At 39.5% G+C, this 21,267-nt stretch overlaps 1 protein-coding gene across 1 annotated transcript in view; it reads left to right on the top strand.

Moving 5' to 3' along the window:
- PLEKHG7 (pleckstrin homology and RhoGEF domain containing G7) overlaps positions 1-21,267 on the top strand; it is a 46,450-nt gene that overhangs the window by 7,328 nt on the left and 17,855 nt on the right. Inside the window, exons 2-5 of the mRNA XM_062492535.1 lie at positions 9,952-10,691; positions 17,165-17,366; positions 18,626-18,666; positions 20,574-20,669. Coding sequence (XP_062348519.1) covers positions 9,952-10,691; positions 17,165-17,366; positions 18,626-18,666; positions 20,574-20,669 — 1,079 coding nt within the window. The remainder of the gene's footprint in view (positions 1-9,951; positions 10,692-17,164; positions 17,367-18,625; positions 18,667-20,573; positions 20,670-21,267) is intronic.

The following is a 21,267-nucleotide window of genomic DNA, read 5'->3' as shown; positions in this document are numbered from 1 at the left end:
ACCTTTCACACACATCCAAGCACTGAAAAAAATCCTACAGTGCTGTAGCTTCTTAGAGTTTGGAATAAGCCCACCTGCTGCAGACAACATTCCCTTCCACTGAATAAATCACAAACAAGATCAGGATTGGTCCTTGCACTGGAGCAATGTACAAAATCAATGCTTAAAAAAAAATAAAAAAATCTGTCCTCTGGTAGCTCCAAAGACATTAAGCTTTCTTTGTGAAGCAGCCACTGCACAGCAGCACACACACACAGGCCAAGATAAGAGATGGCAAACTCTTCTGCAGCAAGCATTTGACCTTGCAGAATAATGATAAGTGAAAATATTTAATTAGTTAATATATTTGATATGCTACCATTACAAAAAGTTTGCTTTCTATTCATCATTCTAGATAACGTTGTGATGGCTAACTCAACAACATTCTTTATGTTTTAATCCTGTAGTTTTGAAATTTCAGCTTCTGGTTTGCAGCTCTCTCAAAGTTCTGTGAACTATTTCCAAAGTGGCCGCAAAAACAGATTTCTTAAGGATCACATTTTTAAGAAAGCATCTATCTTTTGTAATTAACTGTATATGCAAAGCTTTCAGAAGGTTTTATTTTTCCACGGGCCAAAACTTAATGGTCCATAAGCTGAAGGAGGTCCATAAGCTGAAGGAGGTAGGAAAGCACTGAATTAAGGATCAGACTTGATCTCAAAACTTTAGGCACCACTCAAATCCCAATTTTTTTTTAGGATACCACATACTTTTACCTTCAGACCTCTTGAAATCAGTAAAATGTTGCTATCAGCTTAAGTGTTTACCATGGTGCCAAGCAAGTTATAAACCTCTTGAGGATTTTCAAGGTTGCCATGATACCATGGCCATGGATTTCTTTAATATAGTAGATAACATGATAATCAGACAAGTAAATTAGAAAATATCTTGGGGTGGTAATATTGAGTGGTGAGAAGTGGTTCCATTCATTCCATCATCATCGAACAGCTCATATAAAGATTACAAAATTATGGTGGACTAAAGGTGTGCCAGTTCCACCTCCCAGCAAGTCAGTGTCTGCAGTGCCTGTGTTCCCAGCACAAAAGAATGGAAGTTACAAAGCTTCACCTAGTATGATAAATGGATGAAGTGGTTACTTAACTCCCTGAGCATGATAAAGATTCTTTTCAGACATTTATGATGGTTGCTACCCAAAGTCATAAGAATGAGCTAGGTTAATGCACTGGACAGAGGCACGATGCTGTCTCTCTGAGCTCCACTGACTTCAGTCACTGCAGCCTGTCCTCAAGGCATTATGTGCAGGGTTTATCAAAGTGCTGCTGCAGTAATAAAAAAAAAAAAATAAAATCAAACAATAATAATTAAATATGTATAATATTAATTACCACTTCGGTTTTGAGATCTGTAACAACTTCACACTGATTTAATTAAATCTTTGCTCATTATAAGAAACTTTTATATTCTACTATTATTTCAAAGAAGGAAAATCTGTGCTTTAGGCAGTCATGGGAACATACTAAGATTTCTGCTGGACAAGGAAACTTTGGAAGGCAGCTCTTATCTTACTGCTTCTGTATTTGTTACTGGCCTTTCCTTCATTTAGTTTAATTTCCTTTCCTTATTGTTCTCCTCTGCTCTTTATTCTTTCCTTTTGTTAAAAAAAAAAAGCAAGACATATACCTTTTTAAACCCAAAATTGCTAGGATAATCTAAGTCTGATACCCCTCTTGTATATAAGCAAGAAAGATAACAGTCATGGAGAGATTATCAGACTTTTTTTCCCCAGGACATCTTCCATTCTGTCACTCTAAGTCCCAGTTGATTTTGGGACTCAAAAATTTGGAATAAGGTAAGATCCGAATCTTTCCTAGTCTGAAGAGCCCACTCCATGTACCCATTCACAGAAATGCTCAGTGGCTTCATTCTAGATCCTGAAAAATCTACTAGGAAGTCAAATGCCAGGAAGACATTAAATATAGATTAATTTAAATATCCTTAAGTGTAAAGGAGAAGTAATTGAGGTGGTCTCTCCAGTGGTGACACTGTCAAGCTAGCAGTGCTCCTCCAGGGCATGGGCATAATAAAACCTACTAAAAGCAGTTGTTAAAACTGAAGACGTCTAGTCCATACTGCAGGAAGAAAACTCACCCATACCAAAGGTGAAATACCATCAATATCAAGGTGGTCCAGCATGGATTTGGACTAAAAGTCCATGAGAAATCTAACTGCTGTCATCTGATCCCAGCAAACCCTTGACTGTGCCACAGCCTTGAAGGTTTTCAGTTGGAAAAGCCTATCTGGAAGGGCCTGGCATACGAGCTATGCCTTTGGAGGTCTTTGAATCAGACTTGTTTGATGATAGCCATCAGTAAAACTTTAGTAGATTAGCATTTTATCCTACTTCTCTCTGTAAATACAGAAGTTGAGAAGTCTATAGGACAAGGGGGGATGGTTTAAGACTGAAAGACAATAGGGTTAGATTGGATTCCAAGAAGAAATTCTTTAGTGTGAGGGTGGTGAGATATTGGAACAGGTTGCCTAGAGAAGCTGTGAATGCCACATTCCTGGGAAAGTTCAAGACCAGGCTGGATAGGACCCTGAGCAACCTGGTCTAGTGGAAGGTGTCCCTGCCCATGCAGGGCGTGGAACTAGAGGATCTTTAAGGTCCCTGCCAATTCAGACCATAGTATTCTTCTATGGCTAGTCATTCACTTAGTCACAGGAATGATGTTCAGCTGCTTTTTCTTACACTAATTAGAAGTACTCCTTTGTTTCTTGTTTGGGACTGAAAAAGCTCTATAGCTTTTTCTATAGCTTGAAAAAGCTCAAGTTGTTTTAATTTGCCAGTGAAAAAGGAAACACAAGAGAAAAATACATGGTCACAGAGCATCCCATTGTGCCTGTGTAGATTCACCCACACCATCTTGGACAATGGCTGCTCAGCTGCCAGTATTTAACAATAAACAAACCTCAACAAACAAAAATGTCTGACAATATATTTAACTACTGTTGGGACAGCAGTTGGTTTCTTGTCTTACATAACACTGAGAAAGAACTTGTTCAGGAAGGAAAGTCAGTATTTTGAGCACAGAGGCTATGCAAGTACATCATTCATGAAAGGAGTCCTGCATCTGGGACAGAAGAATAAAGGAAGCTAAACAGCCAGCAGGATGCAAAATGACAGCTGTTTAAACCACATTTCTAGCTGCTGTGGTCAAGGTTTGATATCTCCGGGGAACAAGTAGGCAGAAGGGTGGGACACAGAAAACCAGAAAAGATCAACATATTATTATTATTTCTATTGTGATCAGACTGTCTGTTCCTGTCCTATAGCAACTAATTACTGACTGCCAGAGTTTACCCTGTTTACCCCAGCCCAAACATCTGGTTATCCAGACCCTGTTTTTCTCTCTAAAGCTTTAATGAGTTTCAACATGTTTGAAAGAGCACTTCCCTCTGTCTTACCAAGATAAACCAAGGTACAAACAGTCCCCTCGGGCCTGGTGCATCCTCTGCTGAGTAGTGTGCCAAATCTCCCTATCTTCCCAGGCAACTTACTTGCCCCCAGACCTCCTAATTCCTGATTTACTGAAAAAAAGTAACTGGCGAAGTAAATGTTCTATGTCTTGTGAGAGGAAGCATTCCCTATTCTGTCCCAGAAGAATAAAGCTGCTGGGGAGCATCTTACCACCAAATACTTTGCAGCAGTGAAGGATGGTACCTCAGGCTTTGACACTCCTCTGCATGCTGCCTCCACCCACGACAAAGCAAATCTCTCATCAGCACCATCCCATCTGTGAATGCTCCCAGCCCTCAACTGTATTTTTATACTGCTTCCAACAGCCAGACCTCCACAATTCTCTCTAGTGAGAGAAACTATGACCCACTCTCACTAAATCTGTCTCTCTGACAGGAGGAAGCTGGAAATACAGCTGGCAAACCAAGCAATTGAGATCAAAACCAGTTTTCTAGGAAAATGTAGAATCCTATGTGGCAGTGGGAAAGGATTATAAGAAGGGAGGTAGGACACACTGACCCAGCTCCAAATTGCTAGAACTATTCCAAATGTGCTTCCCATTGAACCAAACACCTGCCTTCACATGAAACATTGATTATTTTCTCATCCAACTTTTTATCCTGAGAGTATCTCAGGATTATCTCATTGGCAGGCAAACTCTTGAATCTAGCACTTTACTGTCAGCAGCTGGAAGGCAAAAAGAATTGTGCCAATTAAAGTTTTCATCCAAATTTCAGTAAGGTACTTCTACACTGCTTCAGAAAGTTTCATTCAGCTTTTTATTCTTATTAGTTTGCATTGAAACTAGTTACAAAAAAGTAAAATCTGGCTGCAGTACGGTATGCAGAAATTGATGGTGAACAATATGACAAGAATTATGGTGAATATGGTGAGAAGCCACAAGGTACTGGATGAAGCTATCGAGTTTTTTGCAGCTTACACAGAACAATCACATCAGAGGAAAAGTCTTTCTTCACACAGCCCTGTAAGCCTGCTGCTATGCCTGCCCAGCCCTCACTCCATCAAAGACACTCTGAAAACAAGAAAATTCAGAGAAAAAGAGAGAATGAGTACATGGCTGAAGGACAGATTTTCCTGCAGGCAATTGCTTCAGCACATGGATGATTGCCACAGCTACTGCTATCACAAGTTCCTGTTTCTCTTAGTTCCCAGTCTATTTAGAAGTGTTATTTCCCCTGCCTTCTCACTCCAGCTGCCCCAAAAAAACATCTCAGCTATCTACCCCTCCCCAGGTGCTGTTGCATATATGTGAGTTCTCTCTGCTCCTCAAGCATGTTTCACTTCAGACCAAGCTATGGGGAACAAGGCTGAGAAGAGCAGAAACCTTGGGACTGACACCACTACATCTTAGAAAGCCCCTGCCCCATGCCAAGGCTTATAACACCCCATGAATCTCATGCAAAACCCTGAAAATCCCATCCACTTTGATCTGACTAGAATGAGAAGAGAGGGAAATTGCATAACTGGGATACTGCTACAGCAGATTCCAGGCTCCAAAAATATTTAGATTGTATAGAAAGAAAGCAGAGCTAGAAATCACATGGCATACTGGGACACTACAATTGCTGATTAAGACATAACAGCTGTTCTGCTTCATTCTTTAGCCAGGAAACAGTACAAGGCTGCAAGTAAAGCAGAACTTCGTGTCTGGACCCAAAATCCATTTTAGAGATGAGGCATACCTGTCCCTTGACCTGTAAACCCATAAGAAGACTACGTTTATCCCTTCTGTCTTAGGAACTGACTTAATTTTCATTTGCCCCTTTCATATCCCTGAGATGATCATTTGGTCTCCCAGAGAGCTGTCCTTTTCTGGACTTCTTGCCTTCTCTTTTTTTCTTTTCCTTCCATACATAAGCACATACACCCTCAAAATGCTTCTGCTATAGTTACCCGAGTCTTGTAGCTCAGGTTATGGGAGGGCTTATCAGAGAAACAGGAAAGATGAGAGATTCAGCTCAGGGGACCTTGTGCAGCCTGCCAAAATTGAATGTAACAGCAACAGACCAGCATAGCAGGGGGTGTCAACAACGGCTGCAAGACTTGAGAGACTGTGTCACAGGTGAACATTACCTGTAAATCTCACAAGTGGTCCCAGATAGAGGCCAGCTCTGAAATCTCAACTACTGGTCTCCATTTGAGGCAGGATTTCAGGGTTCCATATCACATTCAACTTGGATTTCATATTTCTAGAAAAAGCAATGTGTTAAATTGCTGTGTCCAGGCATATTTTTTTTACACTCCACGGCATGAGCATACAGCCTCTATTCCAGACCTGAGATCCCCTTACAGAGTTCTTTGTGGCTCTTGAGATGATGGAGATATGGCTTTTATTTTACCAGAGTCCTCTTAGTCACCTTCTGAATGCCTTCTTATATCCACCTGATAACCACAAATTTGTCACTGGCTACAGACATATTGGTGAGAAATGCTGAACACATACTTAGGTTTATATCTGTGTGAGGTCATTATAGCTGACAGATTCTGTATGAGGGACTTCAGGCATTCATGTAACCAGCCTGTGAAATAATGTACAGGAAAAAGCAGCAGCACAATGACACAGCCAGACTGAACTGTGGCATTTCCTGGCGTTTAATGGTTAATGTCAGCCTTTGTAAATGATTTCCCCCGGATTTGTTGTTTGTTTGTGATTTTCTGTTGAGGATAACCTTTCAAAAGCCTAATCCCTTTTGCTTTGAAGCTATGCTGCTTAGACAATAATTACACAGACACCACAAAACGTTGTTGGTATTTGACTCTACATTAGTCCAATTCTGTCATGTTGTTCTACTTCCCTGTAACCAAGCTGCTTTTAAAGTAACATATAAGTGAATTGTGAAGAGCATCTTTCATTACTCCCTGGACTGGCATATTTTTTTAACTTATATCCTATCTAGTTTATAATTGGTTTTGGGTTCAGGGACCTTGGTTTATAACTATGCAAGTATAGACTATTTCTTTCAAAATAGCTTTTTTTTTTTTAATTAACTAGATGCTTTCCAAATGCTCATAGTTTAATCAATTAAAATCAGTTTGCAAAAAAATACAGTGCCCTGCAGTCCAGAAAGGGCTATTTTTATATCAGTTCCAATCTATAGCTTTTAGCTTTTATTTTTTCTTGAAAATTAGGTACCTTTTCCACTGAAAATTTTAGTGGGCTTTACTCCATCCAGTATCATTAGCTGAGAAAATGTCCCTAAATTCTTTCAAAGGCAATTGTCTTTCCATGGAAAACTTAATAGCCTTTTAGAAAGATTTTCTATTAATAGCAATTTATAGGGAGTGGTTTTGGCTCTGTTTTGTTTTTCTTTTACACATGATATTTTCATTTGTTTACTCACCCCAGCTAAGGGATTGATTTCCCCCCTCTTTGGTGAAGGCTATGGCTTTGCTTGCTGCCTGTCTGAGCCCTTTCTCTTGAGAGTGTACTTCTTGGAGATCCTCAGCACTACAGTGTGCCCAGGTCTGTCCTGGGGGGTAGGAAAGGACAGCTTTGAACACTGTAAAATCTGCAGACATTTGCATATTAAGGAGTCAAAACAAAACAAAAATCTAAGAACAATAGCAAAGAAGATGCCACAAACACACACAACATCCCCCCACATCCCCACCCCCCCCCCCAAAAAAAAAAGAGAAAATTCTTACATTCCTAAAAGTGCTTTTTAAAGGAAATACATTTGTACTATCACCTGTGAGACAGGGTGAGCACATTTCTTTTTCCTAGAAACCAAACCAGATAAATCCTAATAAAAATTATGTAACACTGCCACGGTTTTGCAAACAAAGACTTTGAGTTTGTTTTCTCACTTCTTTCTCTCAGAATAATCCTCCTTCAATCCACAGTCACATCTAATGCTATGCAAAATCAAAGCACTTCAGGCACTTACACCAGTTTAGGGGTATCTTGACTTCATTTGTGGAGGAGTTTTGACAAAAAAAACACTACAGAAAACAAAAACATTGCACTGCAAAGGTTGTCTGCGTTTTCAAACAAGCATTTTCAAGTTCACTAAGCCCTCTGAAAATGTGCCTTAATTACACAATAGACTTGAACATTTGTAGATGTTAGTGCTTCCTCACAAGTTATCTATCAAATAAACCATCTTTCCCCTGGTTTCAAGTCATCTAATCGAAGAATGCTTTAATCAATTCTAGTATTTTTCCAATCAGTTCTACAACACAACAAAACAATGAATTATCAGTGATGGATTCTCAAACGTTCTGGTACTAAAACCTGTGTCCAAAATTACTGAACTAGTTAGCATACTTGTTAAAATTAAAAACTAATCATAAATAATATAAGCAAGGGATATACCACTATTATACTTCCATGAAAGATGAACATTGCAAAGTTAGATCCAGCTGAATTAATCAAGACAAGAGGGGGAGAAAAGAAAAAGATTGTTTGAGGAGTGGAAGCACTTAATCTGCTCTTGTAAATTATTATATGCTTGCCTGAGATCTGTCTTCTCAAATTTTTTCTACGTGAAAAGTCCAGAAATATAACAGGCAGTAAATTTAGTTCAATGTATGGATCATGTTACCTTTTGTTTAGGGGCATTAATCCTGAAGCCACTTCTGTGTGACCTGATAAACAAATCCCCTAGAAACAAATCTACAAGAAAAAGCTTGTTCCTTATTCCAACCAACCCCCAACAAGCATTCAGGATGGAGGTTTTAAGAGACCTAATGTCACTGTTAAGGCTGGCATCAGTTAATGAAGGACTTGTTGAAAATTTTATTTAAAAGGATATATTCAATTGGCTGTGTTGGTAAGTCTGAGCATATAATTTTTCTGCATGTGTGTGATGTATTTCTGCACTGTTTTAAACAGTGTATTTTCTTTACAAATACTTTGCTGCTGAGAGATTCTACTCGTGAAAGTAACAGAAATAGCCAAAAAGAAATATGTAATTTTTTACTTCTTTAAAAAATGCTTGCTAAACTGAAAAGCAAATAATAGTCCTATTTTTAATATAAGACTTCTACAAAAAGATGTCTTTAAATTTTCTACTTCTAGAACAGATCACTATTTGCATGAATATCTGGAAACTGCATGCCAAGTTGCAAAATTCTGCCTGGAGAAGAAAAGATTACAAAAAAAAATTTAAAAAAAGAAGCAAAGAGAATGCCTAGCCAAACAACAATCTGTGAGACGTGATTCCATGTAACAAAATAAAAGTCTTGAAATATTAAAAAGCAATACCAACAAATCTCAGAGCACTGGTATGCAATATCTTCATTCTAAAGGGGAACATAGTAATAATTTCTCTTTATCATTCTGCAATATATTAAATGAGATTTTTTTAATAAGCACATGTGTTAATTAGTTCTTACCCATTAAAGACAAATTAATAGATGTTAATATATTTGTGGCTATTCTCTGCAGTTGCAAAAGAAGCCAATTCTATCACAAAGATATGCTTTTCTCTCTGTAAGAATCTGAATGATCATCTTCTGAAGGTTTTGGGAAAAGTAATACTTTGAACTGGCAAACTTGATAAATTAACATCTTTCTAATCACTTTGTAAATCAATCTGATGGAACTATATAATTTGATTTTTAAAAAACATTCAATGTATGATATTCAATAATTCAAGAAAGAAGTCAACAGAGATTTGAATAAACTAATCCTAATAAATGACTGTTTCTTAAATAAGCTAGCAATCATGAACAGATTTAAGATTCCTCTTAGCAAAGAAGCTAAATTAAAGATGTTGAATTCATAGCCTTCATTATTACTTGAAATGTCAGTCCAGTTTCAGAAAATATGCTAGAACAAAGCTTCATGAGTCAAAGGACATACATCTATTTTCTGATTAATCAACAGATAAGCTACTATATAAATAATTTTCTTCATTGATTACAACATGTACATAATATTTACTAAAAAGTACTTTTATGTTGAAAAGAAAGCAAGAGTGATGAGACATACCTTACCTAAGCGTTAAATTTGTATTTGCTTAAGAATTCAGCAAGAAATTAGTATTTGTACACAAATAATTTTGCAACAAGTCCTGAGAGCAAGTGACTTCACTTTTATCCCAGGTACAACAGTGCTACAATTTCATTTATTGATGGGGGAGTGGCAACAGGAAATCAGGTGCCTGCAGCACCAGATGAGCAGAGATTCTAAACACAGTTACTCTTTACCATCTAATTAGTTCTACTGAGTGATGCTGACACTGCTGGCACACTCAAAGTTAGCAGCTGTTCAAACAGCTTGCCAAAATTGCTCCTGGACCTGTTGAAACGTGCATTTAAGCGGGATTCAATGCAAAGGTAATTTTTTTTCTCTACTAGTCCACATATCTACCTTGTTTTGTTTGGATATTGTTTTCCATTTCCATGTTTTCCCTCTTAAAAATTCATATGGCAAATTTGTAAGAACTTTTTCTGATCGTGTTTCCTAGGTACACATAGGCATAAATCTTCATGCTGCAAATTCAGAATGCAACAACCAAGCTCTGATTATTCTCCAGATCTGCTCAAAGAAACCTGCACCAGCATGGAAGCTCTAGACAAGGAAGCTGATCTCCATAAGGAAAATGCTGCTTTGTGTGAAAGCAGCAGCCCAGATGTCTTCAGCTCCTCTGAAATGCAGACAGTACCAGTTTGTACCGACACCACCTTCCCTCCAGGGGACTTCATCCTCAGAGGAGGTTACACGGAGTCTTCACTGCTGAGGCTTCCTGCAGAGGACGGTGTTGGGATCCACCACGAGCCTTTCCAGTTCGACCGTCACGCTCGGGCCAGAATTTCCACTTCTCCAACTTTAAGGCGTCTAAGGATGGCCTCTGCCCCACAAGCACTGCCCTTTCTGGACTGTTCTGACACAGCTCAGCTGGGCAATCAAAAGGAATACACTGGCTCTCTCCACCACATTTGTAAGAGTCCACCTCGGTGCATTGCAATTTCTTCACTGTCGCTGCCTTATTGTGTCCGTGCAAAATTATTGTCATCCAAAGCCAAGCCTGAGAGAACCACAGCAGTTCCAGAGTCTGACCCACCCAGGTCAAAGCTTCCAAGCCAAGAGGATCCTTCCAGTAGTGGCAATCCCAGTGAGCCACCCAGAAATTCTTGGAAAGCCAACTCTGCTACGCTTCCTACGAGACTCCCCTGCCCGAGTCCCACACTTTGGGCAGTTGCTCAGGTAAGAGGAATAGAAGGATGCAACCTCTTTTACAGTCTTTCATATTCAGTGTTGGTCCGTCATGGGCCAGTGCACAAATAAAACCCCAGTCCTTAACCTGAACTGCAAGTTGGGCCACGATCCTTTATACAGCAGACCAGCTTCTACACTTAACAGGAAGGGACATTTTTCTTTCCAGATCAGCAAGAGACAGCAGTTCCAGCCTTGTCCCTTGGCGACCAGGTTAGCTTAATCCACTCCTGTACCTGGCCACTATTTCCCACCTCTGTCCATTCACCCTGGTGTGCCAGTACAACTGTTGGTGGGGATACAGAAGAATAAGACTAAGTAGTTAATCCTGTTCAGGACTGGGTTTCATAAGACTATTTTCTTTCAACCTACTCTGTAACCTTTCAGCAGGATTATTCCTTACACAGAGAAATTCTCTATTCTGTTGTGCTGAATGGCATTATTAGCCCTAATAAAACCAAGAATTTAGTTGGTTGAGTCCAACTTAATGTCTGCTACTATCAAAGAAAGAGATACCATTCCCTTTATTTGTTTCCACATTTCCACTTACTCTGCCACTCACTGGCACCCCTCCCTTTTTATGTCCAGCTCCATAAACAAAGAAGAAATTTTGCAATCTCTTCTGGGAAAAAAAAACCAAAACAAAACCCAAAAAAAAAAAAACAAAAAAAAAAAAAAAAAAACAACCCTGGTGTCAGCATCAGTAAAGAGAAATAAACAACAGAGGAGCAAATCCTGCATCTTTCAAGGGCAGGAAACTACAATTCAGCTCTCCACAAGGACAAAAGGAGAGGCTTTTTCTACAAACCGGGTTTGCTACTAGATCTGCTCTCAAAGACCTTCCACTGTGTGCAGAGGCAGTGAATTCACACACTCGCTTGACTCTGCCCTTATGCAAACACCTTCACACTCATTTTGCTGAGGGTGGGTGGTGTCTAAAAGGTGTTGAGCTCTTCACTAGCTGGTTAGCTTTGCACTACAAACCAAAAGCTATTTTCCTCCTTCCCCCACCTCCTTCAAATAGAAAACATCCTGGATATCAAATTAATTCTCCTTGTTCCACAACAGTGAAATTAATTAGACTATGCCCAAGCCTATTACACTATTATTAGTATATTTCCCTTTGCAAATGAGTTCTTTTTTTCACCAAAAAAAAAAAAAAAACAAAACAAAAAAACAAAAAAAAACAAAACAAACAAACAAAAAAGATTTCTTGCTTGCTAATTAACTAAGTATATCTCAAGTAACTAAGAATATCTCACTTGCTTTCAGGAGAGTGGACTGCCCATGCCAAGGTATGCACATATTTATTTTATCTGATTCTAAGCTTGACTCTCCTACAGTTTTAATGAATTTGTTTCATTCTAAGACAAAACTGAACACTGAGTCATGTATATATACAACTCAATCTTAATTTGTAGATTTGTCACATGAAATGCTTGTCACCAGCTCACTAAACTTTTTAATGAGATTTTCTTTCAAAGGTAGCCCTCTCCCTAGCATGTTTAGCTACATTTCACACAAGATTTCTTCCAAATCATCAGGGAGCTTTGCACTAGGAACCAACTGCCAAAAGGTTCCAACAACTGTGTCAAATTTCAGCTTGAAGAATGTGAAATATCTCAATCTTGAGTGGCATTCTTCAAAAGTTTGTGAAAGGAAAAGGGAGCAAAGGAGCTAGCAGAACAGCTCAATATTGTTCTTATACATGAGCAACGAAGATCTAGGACTGCTACTGGAGAGGGGGATGTTTAATCCTACAAACCAAGAAGAGTACACAGAACATATGGATTTTATAAATTAGTGCAGACAAGTTAGACTGTGGCATACCACACACTGGTGCAGTGAATTGTGTCAAGGTCTTCAAAACAATTATCAAAAAGTAAAAGTTACATTAGAAAATTTTTTGATCAAGATATGTTTCTTTCTTTAAGATGTTCAGATGTTTACCAAAGGGAAGGAAAATTTTATTTTCTCCCCACACAGGAAGGAAGCAGGAGATCATACCTCCATTAATAACCACCCGTCTCTCATTGATGGAGTAGTGCTCACTGTACTGCATGGTCCCCTCAAGATTGTTTGGGACTGGGTGGTTTGGAGCAGACTGATATACTTTAGGATGTATGTGTCCTTCCACAATGCAGTCCCCTGGATGAGATTCAAGAGATGTGTGCGTGCATTTGAAATTACATTTTCACTGTAGAAGAGGCCTCCTAGATGTTCTGAACTGTTGCAATTTCCAACCCACCCTTTAGTATTCTGAATTTACAATGGAGATAGAGCAAGAAGGGGAGGGGAAGAACTTCTCATGTGAAAACATGAGATGTGAAAACAAGTGATCTGTACCTTTTGTGGGAAGAGTCTGCTCTGATCCAACTCAAAATAGGAATACAGAAGCATACCTCACTGTCAGCGTGAAGATTTGTGTGATGTTAACAAACTTCACGGGAGAAATTGAAGACACTGAACGCAGATGTTTTAACAGGAGAACACTGAACATTTAATGTACACACCTCCTCTTGCTGCTGCTTGCCTATAGTGGCTTCAAGAGGGAAGTAACTATACTCCAGCTAGGATATTAGCCTTGGGCTTCTATCCAGACACCTTTTAAAATCAAGAAAACGCAACCCAAGGAAACAAGGTTTTTCCATAGGCACCAGCAGGAAGGATTGTCAAAAGGCAGTTGGGTTGATGTATTATTTATTCTATCTAGATAAATATTAGAATGTGCAAAACTATATATTTAAAATGCATCCGTTTCTGCTTTAAACATTTTTTGTCAAATTTAATTTGGTCCAAGGTCTGGGTTAAGCCTGTATTCAGCTCCTCCTTTATTAAGATCATTAGTCTAACTCCTTAACAGCTAATCCCTTCTTATCACAACCAGCAAAACCTATTGGCATGTCAGATTATTCTCTCCATCTAGAGGCACATTAGGACAGTTGGCAACCCTTCTCCAAGGCTTACTTACATATTGTCCTGGGTAAAAACATACCTCTGTCCTTCAGTTTTAATGAACATCTCCCACTCCCAAGCTGTATTTTCAAAAAACTTCCTTAATGCACTCATGCTCATTTTAAACAGCCTTCCCCCACACAGTCCTCAGTCAAGAATGCCAGCACATCCCTGTCAGCATGGCAGCTTGCTGAACTGTTGCTGTTTATAAAGAACAATCCAAAATAAATAAACAAAAAGGGCAAGAGGAGCAGTCCAGACTGAGGTATATGTGGTAGAGAGAAGGTGAGATGCTAAACCAACACTGACAAAGAAAACTTTGATAAAACTAAGCCTCAAGTTTACTCTGAGCTCCTTTTCTTCTTGCACCACTCAGCATTATCAGAAACTGGGTAGAAAACTGCATTGCACTATTTCCTACATCAAATCAGCTAATGAAGAACCTTCACAGTAACTGCCAAGACAACTCATATTCAGTATTTTGAAGGAGCTGGATCATCTATCTTGAAGTACTCCCATTCCTCTTCCAATATTTCGCACAGCTGTAAAGTGTGACAATGTCAGAGAATCACAGTGACTGGTAAGGTTGGAAAGGACCACAGTGGCTTGTCTACTACAACCTCTTTGCTCAAGCAGGGTCATCCTAGAGCACACTGCATGGGATGGTGTCCATTATACTAAACCTAGCTCCTTATGCGGCCATAGAAATATTTTACTCTTGACAATAGTTCATTTTCCATGCTAACTTTTTGAGTCAGGGAGTGCAAACACCCGCCATGAGTGGCTTGGGATACAGTGTCACTGCCTGGCAGTAATCTCAGTACTGTGACCACCCTCTAATATTTACCTTAGTAACATCCTCTGTTGCTTTTATTTGTATCTAGTGGATAGTCCTTTAAGTAATATATCTGCTTTTTAAGTAATGTGATATATATAGAGATGTCTGTTCCCTGAAACAGCTAGTTAGGCTAAGATTAGGGACATATGAGGATACTTTCTGTGCCTTAGAAATAACTATATGCACAGGATATTTATTTTGCCAGACCATGACCTACTTTAATGTCTTTAGTAATTTTCCATAACTTGGCCATGTAAATACATGACATCATCATGTTTAAAAAAACAAGTGGATTTTAAGAACAAATAATTACAGATGATATCTCCTCAGATGCCCAAGTTTGTCCCTAAAGCACAAGCATTTCTTTCATTCCATCACTGCAGTCCTCTGCCCCCAGTCAGTGAAACAAACAAAAAACAAAGAAAAAGACAAAGCTACAAAGTCTGAAGGCATGAGAAGATGCTAAAATATTGCAGACTTAAAAACCTAGTAAATTTTACTACATAGCACTTCAGTAATTTAATTTCTCCAGAAGTAAAACAGAAGCATCTGATGTGTCTAATATGTCAACAGGCATCAGGCCAGGAAAGCACAGAAACCTGTGCTTGTATCTCTGAAGCATGAGTATATAATTTAGACATGGAAGCCATTAGCCAGCCCAGGCTCATCAGACTGCAAAGGTACATCGCACCCAAGCACATTTCACAGGCTTGTGCACCCATGTGAAGAACTTGTTTAGCTATGTGTGTGCCTGATATTTAAGGCCTTTTGTTCTAGGTAAATAATGTCATTTAAATCAGTTAGAGTGACTCAGTGCTTCCATTATTAGTCTTCATAGGCCACTAGCCTGCAGCTTCAAATATATTGTGAAAATAGTAGTAGGCTAGATGCTTTAAAAAATCAATAATATACTGGGAAAAATTTTACTGTGAAGCCAACCTGAAATAAACCTCCTGAATTTCCTAGTACAGTAATAACACCTTTGAGGATTATCCTTGTACTATATTGCTGCACCTGATTTGTATAATAGCCCAGCTGCCCAAGAGATTGCATCATGGAATCACTAGAGGTTTCAGTGGCATCTTAATGCAATCATTACCAGCTCTGAAAATTTGCCTTGGGTAGCACTCAGTGCACATCTCAGGAAGGTACTCCACTCCCTTGCACTGGTATGGGCTTGCAGACAGCCAAGAAACAGACCCCCCACCCAATAAAGCTCTTAAACCACACACTGAGGCTTCCATTTCATGAGAAACCAGAGTTTCATTGTAAACCCTAAAGCCAAATAAATAAATCCTATGTTCTCCATTCAGTAGGACTAGCAGGAAAACTTTCAAAGAGCTCCTATATTGCAAATTGCAACCTCCTCAAGATGTGGTTTTTAAGCCCTGGATATGTCCATTGTTCAAGTGTTAAAGTTCTAGGCCCTGGCCCTCCTGATAGCCAGCAGACCTTTTCTGCTAGGAGCAGCTTTTATCTAGACCATTCAATTGTTTAGCTAAGGCAACTGCAAGCAGTGTCACCATCAGGTCATTAAAAAGGCACAATCTCCACGTCTTATTATACGTATCAAATCCCAGTTCCCCACCTCAGAGCTCATCTGTCTGTTGATGTCAAATAATTTTTCATGCACTTAAAGGAAAAAATACACCCGCCAGGTTTCACACTAAGTGTGGCAAATGGCTAGATAGTCACAGTAAGATAGCTGCTTAAACAAAAAGAGATCTCAGTAAGAATCATATTTACCTGACCAAAATTACCACGCACAATAAGTGGCGACTGAAAAAATCAGAATTTTTATGTATGTACATGTACTTTGTGCTTCCTCCCTTGGCTACTGAATTACTGATCCTTTGAGCCCTAATGCAGTATTCATATATCAGTCAATTGAAGGCAACACAAGCACAGCTGCAGACAGCAGGTCCCTCTGCAGCATATACTAACACAATTCATTCAGTATCAGAGTGACTTATTCGCAAAATACAAAAAAGGTTTTTAAAGTGCACCCACAGATTCTGTATGGAATGCAAGCAGCCTCTGGCACGAACATGCTGCTGGATACTGAATGCTTGTGTCGCTTTCCTGAATGGATCTAGATCCTGGGCAATGCTCTCCATTAGGAACAACAATAGCTGGAAAGGGATACTTGTTTTCGATCAGTAGGGCCACTGAGTCATATTACATTCAAAATATTTGAAATAGCAAAAAAAAAAAAAAATGCCAAAAGTTAGAAAGAAAACAGTACAATCTAGCCAAAAGGCTAAATAATTTTTTTAAAAACCCAACATTTTAACTGTTGCACTAGCGTGCTGTCTTTTCTTGAAATCACCTGAGTCATAGGAAGGTTAAAAGTAACAAATCACATGTCAGCTAAAAACAGTATTTAATTGATCCTTTAAACTCCACTGCCAAAACATAGATTCTAAAATCCCCACTCACTTTTTGTCTAACCTAAGAAGAAGCCAGGAATTTTCAATATTTAAGTGCTCTGATTACTGATTATCTGAGGCAAGCCGCGACCACAAGAACCTCGATCTCAGCAACAATGCGGAGTTGGAAAGACAATTAGGTATTAGCTGTCAATCACTGAAATTGTGTCCTCGTCGCTCTTTTAAGACATTAAATCATGGCCCCTGTGGTCTGGTTTTTGAGCCGGTTCCCTATCAGCAAGGAGCCCTTCAGCAGTTTCCTGTGCAGTGCCAGGCAGACGGGGGTGACGAGTGCTGCTCTTGTTGAATCCCACAGACCAGCCGAGCGCAGGCGAAGCTCCCTGGTGGTGAGCCTGCCGGGACTCGAGGTGTTCCCTGGAGACCTCCTGGTGTCAGACAGTGCCATGGACTACCTGCCCTACTCATCCTTCCTGCTCAGTGCAGGTCAGACACGGGGTGGGGTTTGCACCTCTGAGCCCAGCAAAAGCCACGACTGGAACACGCGTGCTCGTGGCGTGGGAGGGAGGATGTGTAAAATGAGAAAGTGAGGTGATGCAGCCTCTGGGGGGGATCCTGATACCCCACACCAAAGTGACTGCGTTGCCAATTTGAAAATGCCTCTTTTTTTGTTTTATCCAGTTGAATGCAAAATGCAAGTAGATGAGAGGATAGGACACAGATCACATTGCTCCTCCACAGGCTAGAAGCAACCAGAGCCCAGGCCAGGATCTCCATCTGGAAGCAGTTGAGGTACAATTTCCTACCTCCACAGCTTCAAGCAGACAGAAAAGCAGCCCATGCTGCCCTTTGCAGTAGTGTTCTGATCACAAGGCTAGCAAATCCAACTTGTGGCTAGAGGTTGCTCACAAGACATTGCAAAACTGAAATGCAGACCTGCGAGCTATTTGCACAAAGAGCTCTCATAGAATATAGCACAGTGTGTGGTGTGATTGATGGGGATACTGATGGCCAGAGGTCCAAAAGTTTCTCAAAAAGCGTGTCAGCCAAGGTCACAAACAGAATTTTCATGGCAGCAAATAACCCAGCCATTCCCGGAATGGCCAAGGCCTTCAAAATCCAGAAACACAAAGTTTTGACTGCGATTCCCTGTCACACACCTGAAGATGGGCATCACAGAGAGAAAACCCTTTCAGATTTCTTGCTGAACACAGTCATTCCTCACAAGTCACCAGTGCATTCCTAAATCTAGACCACCAGCTTTCCCTGTGCCTCACCAAGGACCCTAAATTACAGTCTGCCTCACTGTTCCCACCCCAAGACAGATCTGAGGCTTTGGGCTCGTAGGATTGTTTGTTCACTGGAGATTTAAATGATTGCATAACTCCAAGTTATAAAGAAAAGGCACAGACTAATCCTTGCTTTAAAACAACATCTTCAAAATTGGCTTGAGGTGTGATGATTTTCCCAACTAAAGAACTGGTAATCACATAATGATCACCTGCAACAAGTAGCAATGTTTAGCATCATCCCAGATCCCACCACAGGTAGTCGTAATTCTTGCTGGGAGGAATCCAACAAGCTTAATGGGTTTTAAGTCTGGTGCACAAACTGCCTAAACACAAGTATTAAATATGAGCTGAGTAGAGTATATATAGTCTATTAAGCTCCATATATAAATATTTTAAAAAACAGTTTTCTTTTTTATCTCTTTCCTTACTGAAAACATTTGTTTTACCCATTAGAGTCCAAAAAGTCAAGGTGGCCGTTTGCCAAAAGAGGAGTTGTGAGTATTTTTACCATTTTATTTTCCCTTGCACCGATCTTGCCTTTCCCCACAACTAACCTGGGTAAAAATAGCTTCTTTACTTTCTTGTCCTGGGAGAAAGGCAGCCAGCAGGTGAGCTGAACTCGGAGGTCTCAGCCCTCCCTAGGACTGCTTGCACATTAATCTGCAACAAAGATTGGGTGGCTCCAGTGCAGCCACTGCAGGTGATGCACATGAAAACACAGTCAGTGACCCTGCTCCCCATCCCCGTGGGTGGTGGGAGGAGAGGTGTCCTTGGCACCAGGAGGGAAGGGTGGGATGGGCAGCGAGAGCACGGGCTCTCACTCAGGGCTGCCAGCAGGACCAGTGCATCTCCCTAGGGTAAGGTAGCACAAGGTGGACAAAGCCGTGGCATCATTGCTTTGACCATTGTGTATCCTGTATTTTCTGTGTGCCTTAGGGCTTTGGAGAATGTGATGAACTCCCACTCATGTGGAAAGGATCTTTAGCTTTATATCTTTTTATAGCTTTACCTATAAAAGTAGTGCTCCAGGACACTTTCTTAAGCCTTTCCTGTCCTCATATGTGTGCCCTCACACTCACTAGTGGAAGCATAACTTAGTGAATTTCCTTGTTTAACACAATTCCTTGTCTTCCCCATTTATGAAAAATTTCACTTACTAAGATATCTGAATTTCCTTTCTGTGTACTGTTCAGCATTCCAAAAATCATTTACAAGGGTCTTGATAGCTTTTTATCCCTAAGCATGTGATTAAGAACAGTCCCTTCCCAGTACTTTTTGCATTTTAGCAAAGCATAATTTGTGCACACAGAACCAATGCAAGTATACTCAGGTTAATATGTACAAGAATTCCCTCTTCATTTGATAGCAGTTCCATAGCATTTGAAGGAGTATGACCTAAAACTGAGGATTTTTAAATCCAGCAAAGTATTTTAAATCTGCAATAAAAAGCATTTGATATTTAAACAGAAGTGATTTCTAAGACTATTGAATGTCATAAAATTTAATTAATGACAATTCATTTGCTGGTACACTAGTTCAGTGTGCATATATATTAACTGCATTATTTTTTTCTGCTCCATTTCAATCTATCTTTCAAAATTGGGAGCTGAACTTAAATCCTGAGTTTCAAATATTATAATCGAACACATATTTCAAAATTGGCTTGAGTTCAGTGTCTAAAGTTCAGACAATAGAAATCCATGAAGTGGGAATATACTGTTCCAGAGAACAGATAAAACTTAGGCAAACACCTCAATTTAGTGCTGCAGGCACAGACTTATAGAGTTCATAAATAAAGTTGAAATTTTTTACAAGGCCTGAATAAACAAAGCCAAAACAAAAGCAATTGTTTTTATTTCACGGTCCCTCACACAAACCCCTGCTGCTCTTTCAGCTTTCTGAAAGATCATTTTACAGACACTACTCTGCAGATGACCAAGGGAGCTTTTTACAAATGTAGCTCAAAAAAAAAAAAAAGAAAATAAATAAATAAATAAGCACATACATTTGTATACCTATGACAGGATTTCAATTATGAATCCGTTGTCCCCTATCTCTGACAGTGCTAAGGGAAGCAAAAAATTTCTTTTGTTCTGTCTCTCCAGTTATTCTGACCATTGACTGTTGCCATACCAGTGTTTTGCCCTGTCAGAGGCTAGTGCATTATGTAAATAAGAACTTACACATCCAAACCTGAGGCATTTACATACCCCAGCCACAGCTACAAAGGATTCTGCCATCCCTGCCTTGTCTCTATGTAGAAGAGCCTGGACATATAAAGAAATAACTCATTTAAGGGCAAAGTCCTTATAGACTAGGGCAAGGTTACAGATCTGGGTAAACTTCTTAAGAGTCTTTAAAACACTATATGAATCAGGACTGGGTTTTTGTCATTCAACAGGGTAAAGACAAACAGAAGCATGCATCTGATCTGGAAAACTGTCTTTCAACTGTTAAGATCATAGACTGCTGCACAGATGAATTTTTCTGCTTTAAGGTATCAAAATACTCAGTATACTGTATCAAGGAGACTTAAGGATGGAAGAGGGAATTTTTTTGTTCTTTATAAGCTAATATTTTTCAGTTCATTAATCTGGATATGAGACCTTTCTTCTAAATTAATGCATAAGTATATGGTATATTTTTTGTCATTTGAAATGGAGGGGCAAGTGGGAAACTGAGAGTTGCTGAGGACTCCTGGCAGTGCCTAACTTATATATGGGCATCTGAGTTTGGAGCAGGGCTATAATGTGATAGGGGCCACCTTAGAACTAAACAAAAAAATTCCAAGTGACTATAAAGACCTGGTCCTTTAGTACCTTGATTTTATCATCCAGAAAATAAGAAGATATCACCCACCCAAGAGCAGCACAACAGATCAAATTCCTCAGCATTTGCAAGCTGCCCATTAATTTTCTAAACAGCACACCTAAACACAGACTATCATTTGTGTTGCTTTCAAATTCAGTGTGTTCGCATTTGTAAGTATTTTAGAGAAGAATGTCAGGTTTTAAAATATTTTAAAGGAACTTTTAAGCTTTCAGAAGAAAAATCACTAATACTGAGAGATGAGATTTACGCAGTAAACAGAATAT

The sequence above is a fragment of the Cinclus cinclus genome, chromosome 4 (genome assembly GCF_963662255.1).
Source record: "Cinclus cinclus chromosome 4, bCinCin1.1, whole genome shotgun sequence".
In the NCBI taxonomy this organism is placed as follows: domain Eukaryota; kingdom Metazoa; phylum Chordata; class Aves; order Passeriformes; family Cinclidae; genus Cinclus; species Cinclus cinclus.
This window is presented reverse-complemented; position numbering and strand designations above follow the sequence as displayed.